Source organism: Gopherus evgoodei, chromosome 1 (assembly GCF_007399415.2).
Source record: "Gopherus evgoodei ecotype Sinaloan lineage chromosome 1, rGopEvg1_v1.p, whole genome shotgun sequence".
In the NCBI taxonomy this organism is placed as follows: Eukaryota; Metazoa; Chordata; order Testudines; family Testudinidae; genus Gopherus; species Gopherus evgoodei.
The window spans coordinates 266413379-266432033 of record NC_044322.1 but is presented as its reverse complement, the minus strand read 5'-3'; the positions used below and the strand labels follow the sequence as shown (position 1 = coordinate 266432033).

The 18655-nt window shown below is 44.2% G+C and overlaps 1 protein-coding gene across 2 annotated transcripts in view; it reads left to right on the top strand.

Moving 5' to 3' along the window:
* SYN3 (synapsin III) overlaps positions 1–18655 on the top strand; it is a 300237-nt gene that overhangs the window by 46192 nt on the left and 235390 nt on the right. For both annotated transcript variants that reach the window (XM_030545198.1, XM_030545196.1), the window contains exon 4: positions 13597–13688. In XM_030545198.1, coding sequence (XP_030401058.1) covers positions 13597–13688 — 92 coding nt within the window. The remainder of the gene's footprint in view (positions 1–13596; positions 13689–18655) is intronic.

Below are 18655 nucleotides of genomic sequence, written 5' to 3'. Positions count from 1 at the left end.
TATAGACGCCAACTCTTTGGGCTTCAGCTTTTACTCATCCTTTCTGATATTCAATTTTTTTCCCCTGCTTCTTTTTTTCATTCTTCATGTCCTTCCCCCCTCCTCTCTGCCTTACTTATGACCCTCTGGCCTAAACCATCATGAAACACTTCACTTTGTCTTTTCTGATACTGAACACAAAAAAGTTCTGGAGCCTAAAAAAGAGAGAACACTCTTCCACAGTCCTGGCCTAGGAAGCACACAGAAAAGAACTCTGTGTGCGTATGACCTTGTCCCAGACCTCAGACAACAGCAGTACTACAAAACTGGAAGAGGATTCTGGGTACAGTTGAGCACATCAGGCATCCCATGTTACCATGCTGTAATGATCTTTAACGGGTGAAGCAAGGGTCCACAGCTGGTCTGAGTAAACTCTACATTGATCAAAAGCTAAGTGTTGTGGCTCTTCTGAAGCTGCTTGGGCTGTGTGGTATGCTTGTTCACGTGTAATTATCCAGAAGGGGTTTTGCTCCCAGCTCACTGTTGGATCACATTGTAAATTTCCACACAGTATGTGCCCTGGGCAAAAACTTAGCTTTTCTGAAGAAAAAAATTTCTGTTTTTATAGCGAAACCAGATTTTACCTGTAACAATAAAATAGCCTGTCTTTTCTTAACAGTGGAAAGTTTTGAAGTGAAACATCCAAATGTTTAACACATTTGCAAAACAGTGTCAGGAATGAGACACTTCAATGGTTTTGATGGCAGTGCTCATTTCTGTGGCATGAGACGCAGTTACATTCATTCTTCTGGGATGCCCAGAAATGGGATTTGAATCTGAGGCATTTGCCTTATTGCTTTTTCTCTCTCTGATTGCTGCCTATATTACATCTTCATTCTCTGTTAACAAGCCCCATTGGCTGCTTTTGGGGGAAGCAGAGAGGGAACACTGATTTTTTTATCTTGGTAAGTCATGACCTCATTTATTTATATTGTGGTGGGAGTAATAAAAACAGAACTATATCTCTCTCAGCTGCTGGTTGTGAGCTATCAAGTCTGGTCATACCCCACTACCGGCTCTGAGAGTTTCCTCTCCTTCTTGGCTGTAGTTCTTGAGCTTACCCTTGCATGGAAACAGGTCAGGTTCTCAGGTTATTTACTATGGAAATTAACTATGTGACCTCCATGCCCTCCCGCCTTCTCTTCCCTCAAGCACTCCCTTCAGCTAATTTTATCCCCACATGCATTAAGAAGACAGATACTCCATTCATTGCCTGGTGCTGATGAATATGAGAAAAGCATGGTAAGCTGTACTGAGCTGGGTGTATACTCTCCAGTCCTGTTCCCTGGCTTCCATCCTCTCAAATCATTAATTCAACCACAAGGATCCTCTTTATTTCCTTCTTAGTTTCCTTTTTGCACGCTCTTCAATTTAAACCCCGACACTGATTTATTGAGTGATCTATTAGGATGTCTAAAGTGTGCTGTATTATCCATCTCTGGGCACACATGTATGCTATTTATTTAAACCTACCCATGAGATTGCTTTGTCTTACCTTATTGCCTTTAGTGACTGAGTAACCTAAGTGCCAAGATCCTGGAAACACAGAGAGAGAGTGTGGTGGGAGAAAATTGATAAGGTCCTGGAAGCAGAAAGGAGAAAAGAAAGAGAGCTGGAACAGTGAAAGAGCCAGGACCAATGATCATCAGCGACAGTGAGGATTCCAAACCTGACCCAAAGCAGGGCAGTGATACAGAAGAACTGTTATTATGTGAGGACTGGGGGCATTTATGTTCCAAGTGCATCTGGAAAAGTTCAGCATTGCCAGAAACTTCCCCCCATGCGTGCAGTTCCATTACCCAAATGTAATGCTCTCTTACTAGTAATATTTAGGAATTTTAGTTCTTCCAATGTAACATCTGTTTCTAAAGACTCCTTTCTCTTCTTGGATGTTGGAGCAATCAATGAGGGAATTAAGCCAGAGCACTGGAAGCCACAGTTTTTATCTCTGTATTTGAATCTCTAAAGCTTCTTTCATCCAAGGGTACATTAAATCTTTTTCTTTAGCATTTTTAGTGAATTTAGTGTTGGCCAAAGGGGCCAGATTGACAGCCATAGAGTCTTAAATTGTCTCTTTAGCTAAAAACCAGGCACAACACAGACAGCAGTTTTGCAAGCTTCCCAACATTGCTCCATCAATGTACTTCAAGCCTAATCCTGAAAGACCTCACCTAACACAGTGAGAGTAATTCAGTCTCCATGTTCATTTAGGCCTCCATTCAGTAAAGCACTTAAGCACGTGCTTATCTGTAAGTACATGAGTATTCCCATCTCTATTCAGCAAAGTAATTAAATTGGCTTCAGTGAGACTTAAGCATGTGCTTAAAGTGTAGCTCGTCCTTAAGTGCTTTGCTGAACTGAGGACTTAATCCTTGTCCTTTCTGCCAACAAGGGAGTCAATTATGGTTGTGCTTTATGTTATGTGGATATTTTTCTCCCAAGAGTCCTTTTGTGACAATGTCATTCAGTCACTATCAAGCTGAATCGCACTTGGAAGCACTTACCAACAGGTGGAAGTCTTGGTTTATCATATTTCCAGGGCCCTAAACCATCTAATCCCTGAGAATTTATCTATCTAAAAATTCAAGACCTCAGATTCAGTATTGCCAATTCCAAGCACTTGAAAATCATGAGTCGGTCTCCAAAACAAATGAGATTTTTAATAATAAATGTTGGGTCCCTTTGATTTGCCTTCTGTTCTTGAGCCCTTAGGGTGTGCATTCTCATGGTGTTCTAGAAAAAAATCTTTTATAAATAACAAAAAGCTGGGTGCTTCTTCCCCCCTGAAGGAAGCTAGGCTAGAACTGCCATGAAGGAGTCCCCAAATGGATTATAATATCTCGCTCTCTTTCATCTCAATCCAACAGGTGCTTGAACACTGTGGAGCTCAGCCTTATGGGGAAGATGTGGCATATCATATTATTTTGGGTTTCTGTGAATTGCATAGCTACTGATCATCCTAATCCTTGGGACATAGAAATGCAAAGGAGAATCTGAATTTTATTTTTGTTTTTGTTTTGTTTTTTAAGTTTCTATCTGTGATGAGTTCCCCGGGGTGCAATCTGGAACTGGGGTACCACTCAGCCCTCTGTCTTACCAGCCTGAGCTCCCTCTCAGACTGTGATGCTATGACAAGCAAACCCTTCCAGGTCCTGCATTCACACGGCCATCCACAGACAGGGACTCACCCATATGAGTTACAAGAATGCTTTCACCAGCCACTCATGAACCAACAATTCCCTTCCCCCTGCCCCCAGCCTAGGACCCCAGAGCTGTACCGTCTTGACCTGGTCAGAAGCCTGACCAGTGTAAGTTTATGACCCAGTCCGCCCCTCCCTCAATGTGGAGAGGACATGCACCAGCCTTTGTTCCTGAGCAGATTTCTCTTACACTTCAAAAAACACTGTTTTAGGTAAAAAAATATACAACAGATTTATTAACTACAGAAAGATAGGTTTTAAGTGATTATAAGTAGTAAGCATACAGATAAAAGGTGGTTACCTAACAAGTAATATCACAATCTGAATTCAATGAACTAGACAGGATTTAAATTGAGCAATATCTCACCCTGATGGTATAGCTCCTTAATACACAAGCGGGAATTCTCCTTTTCAGCCTGTAACCACCTCCCCAGTTCAGTCTTTGTTCTCTAGACATGTTTCCAGGTGTGGAGTTGTGGGGGGAGTGACTCCAAATGATGATGTCACTTCCCCTTTGTATAGCTTCTTCCAGCTTGCTGGAAAGATCCTTTGCTATGACATGAGTCAAGCAGCCTCCATTGAGTATGTGCTCTCTGAGAGGTTTCCATTGTATACAGTTCCTTGGGTAATCCTCCTGTGTGTGTGTATATGCCCCTTAATGGGCCATCATCACTTTCTGGCTGTGCCATTGTTGCTCTTGAAAGACTGGTTGTGAGCATTTCTAACTTCACAACGTATTTCAGTAACACACACAGCAAAACCTCATAACTTCATATACAATGATAGCACATACAACTTAAGAGGATATTAATGTTCAACAGACTAAGACTTTTAAAATGATATCTTACAAGGTATATTTTGTACAAAACATAATATGATTATATGACAGTGGCGAGTATGGGGGTGCCAGGGTGTTGCTTTGGGGTAAAGAGTGTCACACTATCCTTTTTCCTTTCTGAGAGCTTTGAGAATATAACCATTGTAGATGGAGGCAAACTAAACACTATAGTTAAAAGCTAGTACACTTCTATCTTGATATAACACGACCTGATATAACACGAATTCGGACATAACATGGTAAAGCAGCGCTCCAGGGGGGATGGGACTGCGTGCTCCAGCGGATCAAAGCAAGTTTGATATAACACAGTTTCACCTATAATGCAGTAAGATTTTTTCACCCCCAGGGACAGCGTTATATTGGGTAGAAGTGTAGCTACTTTTTCTTAAAGGTCACAGGTTATTCAGGCTTCTCCACCCTCCTCCATTACACCCATCTAGAGTTAGCCTTTTGGGCCCATGAAATCCAATGGCCACAAGTCCTTTTTAATCTTGTTTTTAGGAAGGATCTCAGACCTGATCTTAGCTGTGGGAGAGGCTCTGCTGCCTGGGCTGGTGCTGATGGCACTAGGGCCCAGTTACAGAAAGCTGCCTCCAGCTGAGCATGCTCCTCTGCTCAAGAACTAGTGTGACCTGTGGCCACAAGGGAATGAAGCTGGATACAGTAGCAGGTACAGCATAGCCTGTGTCTAGACACAGGACTGAGAATAAAGGACTTCTGGATATTTTCAGGAGATGAAGAAAATATTGAAGTGGATAAAACTGGTAAGATGCAGTGGGGCCCCTGTTAGAAGTCCCTGTTATCTAAAGTCACTGAACCTGGCCCAGATAATTCTGTCCTTTTTGATTATTACTTATCACTTTTTCCTGAGGAATATGTAGGGTGACCAGATGTCCTGATTTTATAGGGACAGTCCTGATTTTTGGGTCTTTTTCTTATATAGGCTCCTATTACCCCCCACCCCGTCCCAATTTTTCACATTTGCTGTCTGGTCACCCTAGGAATGTGTGATCTGGAAACTTGGTGATTTCTAGAAATGTCCCCTCCTCTCAATAGCATGGTGCAGCATGTGCACCACACCACTTCAGAGAATAACACAGAGGATTAGCAGCAGAGATAGTGCAGTTTTTCTCTTGCAGAATCTGCTGCCTTTTGGGTAGTTTTTCTTCAGGTTTCCTAGAGCATCCTTCTTCAGCCCTTATGTCAGCTAATGACTCTATGCAGGGACAGAAAGGGTTAAGGAGAGAACTGCTCAGGCCAGAAGGCTCATGTAAATTAATAAAGGTCGGTCCTGTTGCTCTCCCATCTCCTCTCTTTCCCACCATTTCTTTCTTTATCTCTCTCTCTAACACTCATTCTTCTTTTGCAGCTCATTCACTTGTTCCCATGGCATGGTTTATTTTCAGGGTATCATTATTCAATGAACTCCTCTATATATGATTCTGGAAATCTCTTGTAGAATAGGGTTATGACTGTGCTGGTAATGTTGACAAGAATTGCTCATGAATTATCTAGACAAAAGAGAATTATAGTACAGAAGATCTCTCCAGTTTTATTGTACTTAAATTCCTAAACTGGTATTTTAATTAGCGGCATAGAGCGGGCATTCTGAGAGGAAGAATCTGATAGGCCAAAGAAGTGTAGTCACATGGACAATCCTTTCTAGCCACATGGATTAAGCACTCATTAAACAACCATGTAGTTATTTGTTTTGTTTCTTGTCTGGGTTTTTTTTTAAGGAACTCAAAATGTTTATGAAAGAAAGCATTTCAAGAAGAGCAGTTCTTGAATAAGGATACCTACAGTTAGGTGGCGGTTGTCACAGTATTGCTAAATCTATTATTCAGAAATCATGACAATAGGCCTCCAGAAAACTGAGACTGATCTAAAAATAATGAAGTTTTTAAAACAATGAAACTGTTCTTTATTTGCCTTCTGCTCTTTAGAGCCATTAGGTTTCATGTTTTTGAGCTATTTGCTGTGACAACAGGCCTAGAAATGTTCTTTTTTTTTTTTAATTGAATCTGAAATTTTAATATAGTGGCATGACTGAACTGAGGCTTTAAAAAAAACAACAAATATCGCAAGACTGGCAATAAAAGCCCGACAGCTGACAACACTGAATGGCACTTCACCTTTAGCACAGGCACCAAGTGGCATGTGGCTACCTGGTCTCAGTGTTCCCTGTAGGCTGCATGCATTCACACTGACTCAGTGCCATTAAACAGCATGCATAAGACCTCTCATTGGACACACAGTGTCCCACTCCCCATCTGCACCTTCTTCACTTTCCTTCCTTCCCTGAAGGACAACCCATACATCAAACACACATCCCATTCCCACTCCCTGTACTCATGCACACATCCTGTTCGCCCTTCTTCCTGCCCAGGGACTATGGACTACAGCGTCATTAAAATCTTGTAACTCTGTAAATGTCAGTATTAGCACAGTGCAAATCAATATTTACAAAGTGCTGGCTTTGTCACCTACAAAAATTGGAAATTATCAACCAAAACTGTTGGAAATGTCAGTGCAAAATGATTGAGATCCCATTTACTGGGTTAAAAATTAGGCCTCCACCCCCTAAGAGAGACCATAGTACTTTAGCATGATGACAACTGGCTCATTCCGGAAGCAAGGCTGGGAAGGGCAAAGTGTCCTAGCCAGAGGTGGGTCCTTGCAACATAAGGGCTTAACGAGGAGAAAAAGGGGGGAATTAATGGGGATCCTTAGGAAGATGGAGAGGCATCTCGGGGGAAGTGATAGGCTGTAAAGATGGACAGGCCTCTCAGGGGAAGGGATAGGCAGTAAAGAGAAAACAAATAGAAAGGATGAAAATCCTCTTCTACTTCTTCTAAATACTGCCTAAAACTTAATATACCCAGCATCAGCCTCTCAGGGTGTCAAGTGGTTCATATAGAGTATTCGTCGGTTGCGAAGAGCAAAACACGTGGAGTGAAAAACCAGCCAAAGAGAAGAGGAATTAGAAAGGTCTGCTACGGAATTTCTGGATTCTGTTCAAAGATCTGTGTGAGTGCATGTACGTTTGTATGCAGATACAGTATTGCATATACAGTTATGGAGGTGTCCTGTCAACGCCAGAATTAAGATGGCATTGAAATTTGCAGTTAAAGCAATATAAAAATGTGTGTGTGTGTGTGTGTGTGTGTGTGTGTGTAGTCATACAAAAATCTAATGTAACCTTGTCTTTTATTTTAAATAGGAACCAACGAAAGGAGCTTTTAGTTAGATTAAAAGCAGATGAGGGCTTAGAAAGTTCAGTAGCTCAAAAACCAAGAACACAGGGGGTGCTGGGAATTGTGTGGACATGCTAAGCCTGCTAGCTTTAAAAAAAAAAAAATCACTATCCTCTCCACCGCCATGCAGGAGATTAAACTAGAGTCAAATGCATCTGATTAGGGAACAGAATGGAATCTCTTTTCTGGGCTTTCTTTTTTTCATATTGCCATTGTTTGTTCACTGGCTAGTTCTGCAAGATGGAATAAGTGATGTTGACTTGAGGAAAGAAATCACTTTACTCCTCTCTATCTGGCGGCCAATTTCTTTTGGCAGAGTGTCCTGTGTAGTGCCTGCTTCCCTGTCAGAGACCTGAGAATTTTCTTCTGCCCTTTATCTTCCCCCGCCCCACCCTTCCCCTTTACACCTTTGCATCACCACCATCAACTTTCTGACCAATGGCTGGTGAGCAGGACTCCTTTTGCAGCCAATCACAGCCACAGTATGAGATATACATTCCCCCTCTACTCTTCAGGGGCTGAACATGCTGCTTCCGAAGTGCTCCTTAGCTCCCTTCTAGCTCAAGGAGCGAGAGATTTGGACAGGGATTTTAACACAAGTTGTACTGCTTTAAACCCCCAAGTGTGGACAGTTATATTGGCATAAATATGCTTCTATTACCATAGCTTGTTCTCATACAAAAAGGGGAATAAGCTATATCGGTATAAGCACCTTTGTACTGGACTAGTTGTGCCCACATTAGGGGTTATATAGATGTCACTGTTTTGGTTTTTTAAAAATCATGCCCCTAACCAAAATAGTTGTGCCAGTGCAAAAACTGTGTTTGTTTTCCAGGCCTATGCCCAAGTCTCCCACATCACAGTATCAAGAATTGGTATTGGCAAAAACTAATTAATTCACATTTACAATTCATTTTATGCTTTTAAATTATGAGTAATTTTCTGCTTTGTTCTGTGGCAAATATATAAACAATGCCTCAATCCCTCAAAAATATTTAATCAAAATGTTTCTTTGGCACCTAAAACTTAGTCAAGTTTTTGGCAGCATTCAGAGCAAAGATTGGGATGGAAAGAATCCAGAGAAGTTGGAGGTTTCATGAAAAGTTCTGAAGTTTGAGGAAGGTTTGGGAAGTTTGGTGGGGGGTGGGCCGAGGGAGGAGCTAAAACACTTAAATACTTTTTGTGAAAAATGTCTTTCGTCATTTAACCTCAAAATGTAAATGTGAGTCTGCTAAATTCTGGGACCCCCAGAGTTACAAAGGGTGTGGCTATGCGATCAATGGGAGCCAGCCTTCCAGCATGGGTTGACACACTTGGAGCTAGCAAGGCTCCCTCAAGTATTCTTTAAAAAAGGAGTGTAGGGTACACTTTGAAGTGGGAGTTAGGCTCTGAAGCCTAGGGAGGGGATAGGCTTCAGAGTCCGAGCTCCAGCCTGAGCTGTAACTTCAAAGCACTGTTCTGCAGCTGTCTTAGACAGAGCACTAGTTCAAGTTCTGCTGTCCCAAGTCTATTGATATGGCTGGGAGCTCACTGAACCTGGACCTGATTCTATGTTAACTAGAAGTGCAAAGTGAGTGTAAAACATCACCAGATTAGAATGGTATCATCTACATCCACTTAGCACAGGTATAAATGACTACATGATGTGTCAAGGAAAGGACCATCAGACCTTCCCCTCTGATGCACAGTTATCTATCAGTCTCTCTCTCTCTCTCTGCACTGACTGCTTTCAAAGACTGCTTTTGTCTGCAAGGTGAGCACAGGTTCATAAAGGCATCAAACCATGAGCTTCCAGCCAAGGAAGTTGTCAGGCCTAAAAAAGCCACAGAGCAAAAAAATACAGGGCCTGATGAGAAATCAACAGGGAAACAATTCTTGCTGAAGGTTCAGCCTTCTTCCAAATGTTAGCCTGTCTGATAGCACAAACTACCTAGGTGAAAGAGGCAATGGCTGTTAACTTAGCAGAGTAAGGCAGAAAATTGATGCCAGAAAAAGGTGATAAAGTGAGAATGCATGCTTGGATAGGTCAGTGTTGGGCACTCTAAAAATACCTTATATGGATAGGGCTATTTACACACATCAGGGAGTTTTGGTGACATCATATGGTCCAATTCTACATTTTCTCACTCGGGCAAAATTTCCATGAAAGTTGAAGGTCTGAGTAAAGACTGCATGAGTGAGAGTAGGATAGCCTCCAGAGTGACACATAGTCCATAGGGTATGTTCAGACTGTGCAGGATATAAGCACTTTTTAAAAGTAAGTCTCTGGCCCACTAATGGTTGCCAAGTTAACCCTCCAAATGTAAGCTGTGTCTAACTGATGCAGCAATGTCTGACAAAGTCTGCAATAACATGAAACAATGACTCTGGGAGAGGTGAAATCTCTTGCTTTAGTAAACTCAATAGAGATAGGCAAACTTAGATCTTATACAGATCAGAACACTGGCTTGGTGATGGGTAGGTAAAACTGTGATATTGGAGAGAATATGACCAATCATCAAACAGCTGACAGTAGTTCATTTGTGCACTTGTGGTCCCATTTGAACTCCTTGGCACAAAGAGTTCCTTTTGGACAGTGGGGAATTTCTGTTATGGGAGGTTTCCAATGAAAAAGTTGTTTAAGGGACTTCCTTACAATGTTTGAAGAGTAGATGTGATGTTACAGGCACTACATGTAGCCGGCCAATTGCTTTATCAGTATGGCTAATCCCAAGCATTCAAAGCTCACAAGTCAGACTCAGGCCTAAAAAATGGTGAGATTATTTTTTTAAGTGTGGGCATGATGGGGTGTATAAACCCCACATTAGAACTGAAGGGGATAAGGAGCAGTGCTGGACCCAGGTGACTCTGCCCCCTACAGCTACAGAGCCTGCTCCAACTGGAGCAGGAACTTAAAAAGGAGCCAGACTGCCCCCAGCTGAGTTGACAGGGTACAGGGACAGACCTGGTCAGACAGCTCCTGAGCAAAGCTGCTATAGATGCCATCACTGCAAGGAAGGGGCTAGCACTGAGCCCAGCTATTCTGAAAGTTTTGTTATTCTTTTTTGTTGTTGTTGCTATGTTATGTTAGACTTTGAGATGTTGGAAGGAGGCCAGGGGCCCAGGGAAGCAGCCTGAAAGCACTCCAGTGTGCTTGATATTGTTGCCTCTCTTCCACCCCTTGTCTCTGCTGTCAGGAAGGGATAGTGAAGTGGAGAGCCTCCGGGCAAGGGCGAGCCACCTGCAGGAGAGGGCTGAAGACCTTCCCTTTGTGAAGATATGGGACCCTATATACTCCAATGGACTCTGCTTTCCTGGAAGGGGATGATTATTAATCAGTGACCCGGCCACCAATTCGCAGTGCTACAGTCGCAGGCAAGAAGCACTGCAGCTGGCTGGGAGGAATATTGAGGCCCAGCATCCTAACCACTAGGAAAAGTCACCAATAAGCCCAGGGCCTGACTCCATCATAGTGGGGTTATTCTAATTTGCCTTCTGGTTTCTGAACATTTAGGGTGCACTCAACTTCTTATTTTCAAGCTTTTCTGTGCAACTATGAGAGTTTGAAACACTTTTTAAAATGAAATTTGACATATTGATGATTTAGTTGGGGATTGGTCCTGCTTTGAGCAGGGGGTTGGACTAGATGACCTCCTGAGGTCACTTCCAACCCTGATATTCTATGATTCTCTGATTCTCATACAATCTCTTGATTTCAGTTACCTTTAAGAAAAACACTAATTTATTGTATGACTCATGATGAAATGGTGAGAGTTGGCAATACTGCATAGCTATGAAATTAGATAGAAGCCAGTCTGAACTAGTTAGAGGACTAGTTAGAGGACAACATTGCCCAATTGCTTTTTAAAAAATCTGTAATGAAAAGCCACACCTGAAATTAAAAGATGTGGTCCCTTTTTCCCTTGTAATGATTCAAGTGAGAAGATCAGTTTTCCACATCCAAATGTAGGCCTTGTTACTGCAATGAGATACAGAATGAGAGAGACTCCTGCATCCCCATGGCACCCTATTGATTTAATAGGGCTTTATATGGGTATAGAGGTTTACCTGCATGTATCTTGTTGCAGAATCAGGACGTTGAAAGCTATGGTAACAGGCACTTTAGACAGACATACTATGCCTCACTACAGTTTATTCATCAAACTGTAATTAGGGAAGATCTTTAGAAATTTTGAATATCCTGACTGGCTAATATTGATATCCTACTTCTGTTTATAATGCTAAATACATTCTGCAAGTCTAATTTGCACTCCTTTCTTCATTATTTTTCACATTGGCAACCAGGCCCTCAATCAAATGCATTTCTAGGGGATTATTACGTATATGAGACTGTTGAAGTCCTTGGGATCCACCTGAGACATGCAGCAGGCGTAGTCACCTGGAACTCACCTTTTACCTCTAATTGCTTAATTATTCTTTGCTAACCTTTTCAGGAGTGTGCGTTATGCTTTATAAAGAGAACGCACTGAATTGTTTTAATAATTAAACATTAACTTAGTAACCTACCCAGCTCCACTAAACATGTAAATAGTTAAACATTTAATAGCTAAGCCACTTCAGCTAGATTCCCCTGTTTGTCACCTTCCTGTAGCATAATGAGGTTTTTGGCTATTCAGGGAGGCATAAATCTCTTGCATTAGGTTTATAGCTGGCCAGTGCCATGACAGCAGATTCAGACATAATTCCAAATGAATGTTTCCAAGTGGGAACTTGAGTCATATTCAAATGACTTTACCTCTGTTTTTGTTTTTTGGCCTGATGATTCTTAATTCCTTTAGTATTTATTATTGCAATAAACCTAATCCCAAGTAGTCATGCAGCATTAGGGCTTGTCTACATCAGAAAGTTGCAGCGCTGGTGAGGGAGTTACAGCGCTGCAACTTTGAAGGTGTACACATCTGCAGGGCACCACCAGCGCTGCAACTCCCTGTTTGCAGCGCTGGCCGTACTCCCGTTTTGTCTCGGGTGTAGAGGATCCAGCGCTGGTGATCCAGCGCTGGTAATCCAATGTAGACAGTTACCAGCGCTTTTCTTGACCTCCGTGGAAGGAGGAAGCCTCTGGTAATCAAGCTGGTTTCCTTTCCCGGTTTGCTCTCTCGGTCCCGGAGCCAGCCAGCAAACCGCAGGGAAGGAGACCTGCTTGCTCGGGGTTCCGGGACCGAGAGAGCAAACCGGGAACGCCGCGGTTTGCTCTCTCGGTCCCGGAGCCAGCCAGCAAACCGCAGGGAAGGAGACCTGCTTGCTCGGGGTTCCGGGACCGAGAGAGCAAACCGGGAACGCCGCGGTTTGCTCTCTCGGTCCCGGAACCCCGAGCAAGCAGGTCTCCTTCCCTGCGGTTTGCTGGGTGGCTCCGGGACCGAGAGAGCAAACCGCGGCGTTCCCGGTTTGCTCTCTCGGTCCCGGAACCCCGAGCAAGCAGGTCTCCTTCCCTGCGGTTTGCTGGCTGGCTCCGGGACCGAGAGAGCAAACCGCGGCGTTCCCGGTTTGCTCTCTCGGTCCCGGAACCCCGAGCAAGCAGGTCTCCTTCCCTGCGGTTTGCTGGCTGGCTCCGGGACCGAGAGAGCAAACCGCGGCGTTCCCGGTTTGCTCTCTCGGTCCCGGAACCCCGAGCAAGCAGGTCTCCTTCCCTGCGGTTTGCTGGCTGGCTCCGGGACCGAGAGAGCAAACCGCGGCGTTCCCGGTTTGCTCTCTCGGTCCCGGAACCCCGAGCAAGCAGGTCTCCTTCCCTGCGGTTTGCTGGCTGGCTCCGGGACCGAGAGAGCAAACCGCGGCGTTCCCGGTTTGCTCTCTCGGTCCCGGAACCCCGAGCAAGCAGGTCTCCTTCCCTGCGGTTTGCTGGCTGGCTCCGGGACCGAGAGAGCAAACCGCGGGGAAGCTGGTTTCCTTTCCCGGTTTGCTCTCTCGTCCCGGAACCCCCCTTGAAGCCGCCCAACAGCGCTGCAGTGTGGCCACATCTAACACCACTTGCAGCGCTGGTTGCTGTAAGTGTGGCCACTCTGCAGCGCTGGCCCTATACAGCTGTACTAATACAGCTGTAACAACCAGCGCTGCAAAATTTTAGATGTAGACATGGCCTTAGTGTTGGAGCAATAAACACTTCTCCAGTGTTTCCATTGCAAATCAGCAGTAATTGGATCTGCAGTTGCCTCATGGAAAACTTTTGAAAGAAACATTCCATGTGAAGACAGTTTTGCATTTCTGTCAATTTATTCTTTGTGTTTTCTGCCATCACGTAACGCTCTGTTCTCTCACTTCACTGCAGGCTGAGTTTTCAGAGCTGAACCTGGCTGCTTACGTTACTGGTGGCTGCATGGTGGACATGCAGGTCATGAGGAATGGCACCAAGGTAGTAAGGTGAGAAACGCTGACTTTCCTTACATTTTTTTTTTTTAGAGAGATGTGGGAGTAAGTGGGATGGGTTGGGTACCTGGCCACAGCCCACTGAGGTCAGTTGACAGGCCCCCATTGACTTTGATGGGCTTTGGATCAGGCCCCAAATGTACATTATTTCCTAGGTTTGTTTTCTAGCCTCATTTTTCCCCACCCATTTAATTTAGGCAGAAATGTCTCATTCTCATAATATTTTGAACCTCAGGCCTGATGGTACTGCCAATAGGCAATGGTCTTCATTTCACCTTTCATTCTTGTATTCTCCTGTTGACTTACTTTGACTGTAAATACTGCCTTGCATGCACAACCAGCCCCTTATGTGTTCCACTTTGGCTGGGACAGTCTGCTTGAATATCTGCAGGTCTAGTGGCTGCCAAAAACTTCCATATACTTCATCTACCAACCTGCCTGCTCCTCAGCACCACCTTCCTTAGAGAAGATTTTCCTCTTCAACATTGCCTTCTGCATTACCTCAGGGGAGGATGCCATATCTCAGTCTGTTGGATAGTTCTGTAGTTGTTAGCATTTCAGCATAACCACCTTGCATCAACCACAGTCTACTGCGGCAAAGGCACATCCAGCAGTGCTGCTCTCTCTTCATCCTTGCCATCTATCCATTTCATTAGTCAGACAGCATTAGTCCACTTCTTTCTGGTACTGAGGTGCCCAGAATATCAATATGGTATGTTAGGTGCAATGTAATCTATGTCATATATAGAGCAATGATCACGTCTCTGTTCGATGATGGGAATGATACTGTATATGCAGCCCCCAAATCAATTTTTTTCCAAGTTCACTTCTTAGTTTATTCTGTCATTACCATTTTTCAAATTTATTTTGTTTTCTTTATCCAGATGTAATAGCTTACGTTTGTTCAGGTTGGAAACGTAATCTTCTTCTCTACCTATTTTTCTAACCACTGTAAGTTCACTTTGTATTATTTCTCGATACTCAGTGAGTTATCTTACAGACCTAAATACAGTATCTTAACTAGCATGCTCTCTACGTATTCTTCTAGAGCAGAGGTGGGCAAACTACGGCCCGCGAGCCACATCCGGCCCGCGGGACCGTCCTGCCCGGCCCCTGAGCTCCTAGCCGGGGAGGCTAGCCCCCAGCCTCTCCCTCACTATCCACCATCCCCCACAGCCTCAGCGTGCCACGCCACCAGTGCTCTGGCCCGCCACTCCTGCCGGGCAGCACAGGCGGCGGCATGGCTGGCTCTGGCTGGGCAGTGGGACTGTGAGCTTCTGCTGCTCTGAACAGAATGATAAGGGGGCAGGGGGTTGGATAAGGGGCAAGGAATCCCAGGGGGCAGTCAGGGGACAGGGCGCAGGGGGCAGTTGGATGGGGCAGAAGTTCTGGGGGGAGCAATCAGGGGACAGGGAGCAGGGAGTGTTGGATAAGCGTGGGTGTCCCAGGGGGGCTGACAGGGGGTAGGGGTGTGGATAGGGGGCAGGGGTGTGGATAAGGGGTGAAGCAGTCAGGGAACAGGGAGCAGGGGAGGTTGGATGGGGAGGATCCCGGGGGGTGGTTGGGGCAGAGGTCCCAGGAAGGGGCAGTCAGGGCACAAGTAGCTGGGGAGAGTTGGATGGGTCGGGGGTTCTGAGGGGGACAGTCGGGGGTGGGAAGTGGGAGGGGGCGAGGGCCAGGCTGTTTGGGGAGGCACGATCTTCCCTACCCAGCCCTCCATACAGTTTCACAATGCCAATGTGGCCCGAGGGCCAAAAAGTTTGCCCACTCCTGTTCTAGAGCATTAATATAGATTGGGGTAGGCAACCTATGGCATGTGTGCCGAAGACGGCATGACAGCTGATTTTCAGTGGCACTCACACTGCCTGGGTCCTGGCCACCGGTTCAGGGGGCTCTGCATTTTAAATTAATTTTAAATGAAGCTTCTTTAACATTTAAAAAACCTTATTTACTTTACATACAACAATAGTTTAGTTATATATTATAGACTTCTAGAAAGAGACCTTCTAAAAACGTTAAAATGTATTACTGGTATGCGAAATCTTAAATTAGGGTGAATAAATGAAGATTCAGCACACCACCTCTGAAAGGTTGCTGACCCCTGATATAGATGTTAGAATTGATCAGATCTCACATTGATCACTGGGACATCCCACTAGACCAGAGACTGGCAATTTTTGGCATGCAGCCCACCAGGGTAAGGCCCCTGGTGAGCTGGGCTGGTTTGTTTACCTGCCACATCCGCAGGTTCGGCTGATCGTGGCTCCCACTGGCTGCTATTCGCCGCTCTAGGCCAATGGGGGCTGCAGGAAGCATCTTGGGCTGAGAGATATGCTGACCACCACTTCCCGCCACCCCCATTGGCCTGGGACAGTGAACCAGGGCCAGTGGGAGCCGTGACTGGCCAAACCTGCTGCAGGTAAACAAACCAGCCTGGCTCGCCAGGGGACTTACCCTGGTGGGCCATGTGCCAAAGGTTGCCATTCCCTGCACTAAATATATCCCACAAACTTGATGCTGTTGAGCTTTGTTTATAGTTCTCTAGCAATTTTTCCGTGATCGTGGCTGTGCTTGTTTCTATGCAAATTTCCAGTGATTTTTCCATGTGAGATTTCGTGAGTCTGTGTTAAATATTTAAAATTCAGATCTATGAAATCTGTTGTGTTCACTTGTCCCACTAATTTTTGCCTCTCAGTGTACAAATTATTTCCATGCTATGTGCATCCATCAGCTGGTGGTCAGTGCCAGTCTACTCCTTTGTTCATTCACACACAAAACTGGAAAGCTATCCAAGAAGATCACCTGTGTTGATCCCATTTTCTTTTCTCTTCCCATGCCCTTAAAGTTATTCATGAGTCTATCAAAATTTCCCTTCATTTATTAAACTGTTACTGATGATAAAGCTTTATGTCTGAAAAAGAGGGTGTTTTCTGTTTATGATGAGTGAGTTGTCTGTATTATAGGGTGTCTGTCTGCATGGGTATTTATATATGAGAAAGAGTATGTGTATCTGGCTGTGGCAGTGGTGTGTATGCATCTTTGTGTTTGTCCGTGTGTGCTTGTAGATGTGAATGTTTGTATGGTGGGGTGACTGGGTGGGTGCCTGGCATATGTGGATCTGGTCATGTGTTCTATCCATTTGGAGGTATCTCAGCTTTGACATACTACTGCACTCCAACCCTTGTGCCTACCAAAAGTCAAGCGAAGAGAAGAGGAGAAAACACTGGACAATGTTCTGTCTTATTTTTCTGGATGACACATACATCTGTCATACTGCACTCATTCACTCCACAACTGCCTCTCCTACCTTCCTTCCCATCCTCTTCCCCTCAGTCCTGTCCTCCTCACCCCACTCCCTCCCTTTGTCTTTCCATTTAGCTAATACCTTACTCATGACAACCCCCCCAAAAAAATTAAAATCAATAATATTGTGGCAGTAACATGACATTTGCCACCATCATGCTGTTCACTTTGCATGTGTGTTATGCTCTATCCCCTTACCTTTTTGTCTGTCATGATGGTTTAGATTGTAAACTGTTCAGGGCAGGAATTGTCTCCTACTCTGTGCTTATACAGTGCCTAGCACAATGGGGCCCTGTTCTTGCTTGGTCCTTAAGCATTGCCACAATAACCTCATAATTCATACTGCTCATAAACGTGAAAATATACATACATGCCAGTTGTGCGTATGCGCACACACTGTACAGCCATGAATACAGACACAGGCATGCACACACTTTAGTTTTCTGACACACATGCAACTTGTCTCTCATGCACGTGCAACTCACCTTCTCCTCCCTCATGGACATGTTTCTCCTAGCCACAAGAGCACATACGTTCAATACCCATAAATCCACCCATGCCACAGACAGGCTCACCCAGGCACGCTCCTCATGCACATGTACACACAGATCCCTAATGAAGATAATTTGATACTCATTGTGGTTGAGTTATTCTAGTCACAGCAAGAGAAAACCCCTAAAGAAGATGGGAATGATTGACAGATCTGTAATATTGTGGGAATAAATTAGAGAGGTTCTAAATTAATGCTCTCTGCAAATACTGAGAATTCCTCAGAAGAAACATGAGTAATTTCTACTTCTAAAATACCCAAACCACAGTACAGCAAGCTTCTGCGTAACCAATTGCTTATACTCACTCAAGGAATGGAAGGTCTGATGTGGTCCAGGGAAACTGGAAACTACAGGAGAACCTGAAAAGAGTTACAAGTTCAAGGGCACAGAATGCAGAAAATGTTGACTGAACAAAAACAAAGCAACACATTATTTTTTTCTGGGCAAGGGGATCGTTTGGGCCTTAGTTCAGGTGAACTATTTAAGCCTCAGGTAGGGTGACCAGATAGCAAATGTGAATAACCGGGATGCCTGGAAAAATCGTGAATGCCTGGAAATCCCCTTAATATGACATAGGGTGGAATGGTACCTCATTCATATACACATTTAGGATCCCTCGCCCCCCAAAAAGCAATAGCCTCTGCACACTCTTCAAAGGAATGGTAACTGAGTGGCTGCAGTAAGGGTTTGAATTACTAATTTAATACAGTAAATGCACCGTAATGTATGTACTAGTAGATTATGAATAAATAAAGCTAACCTACACTCCATATTAACATTTTCTGGTATATTATCTTCACATTTTAAATTGCGTTAATTGAATTATTCCCTAGTTAGCAAAATTCAATTATTTGCAATGGGTCATTCATATGGAATGGACAGGGTCTATTGCATGCTTAATTCAAAGCACTTTTTTGATTGTTCTGGAAGCCTAGGGTTTAGGACATTCTATTAGTCCCTATGCCAGTTGATTAAAACTGCCCAAGTAAATAACTGTGGCTCTCTTTTCTGAAAAAGAAGCCCTGGTTAACGGGAAGGTACAATATTACTTAAAGCTCTAGCCCTATTCCTTCCCTCAGACAAAATTAAATACATAATTTTGTAGGC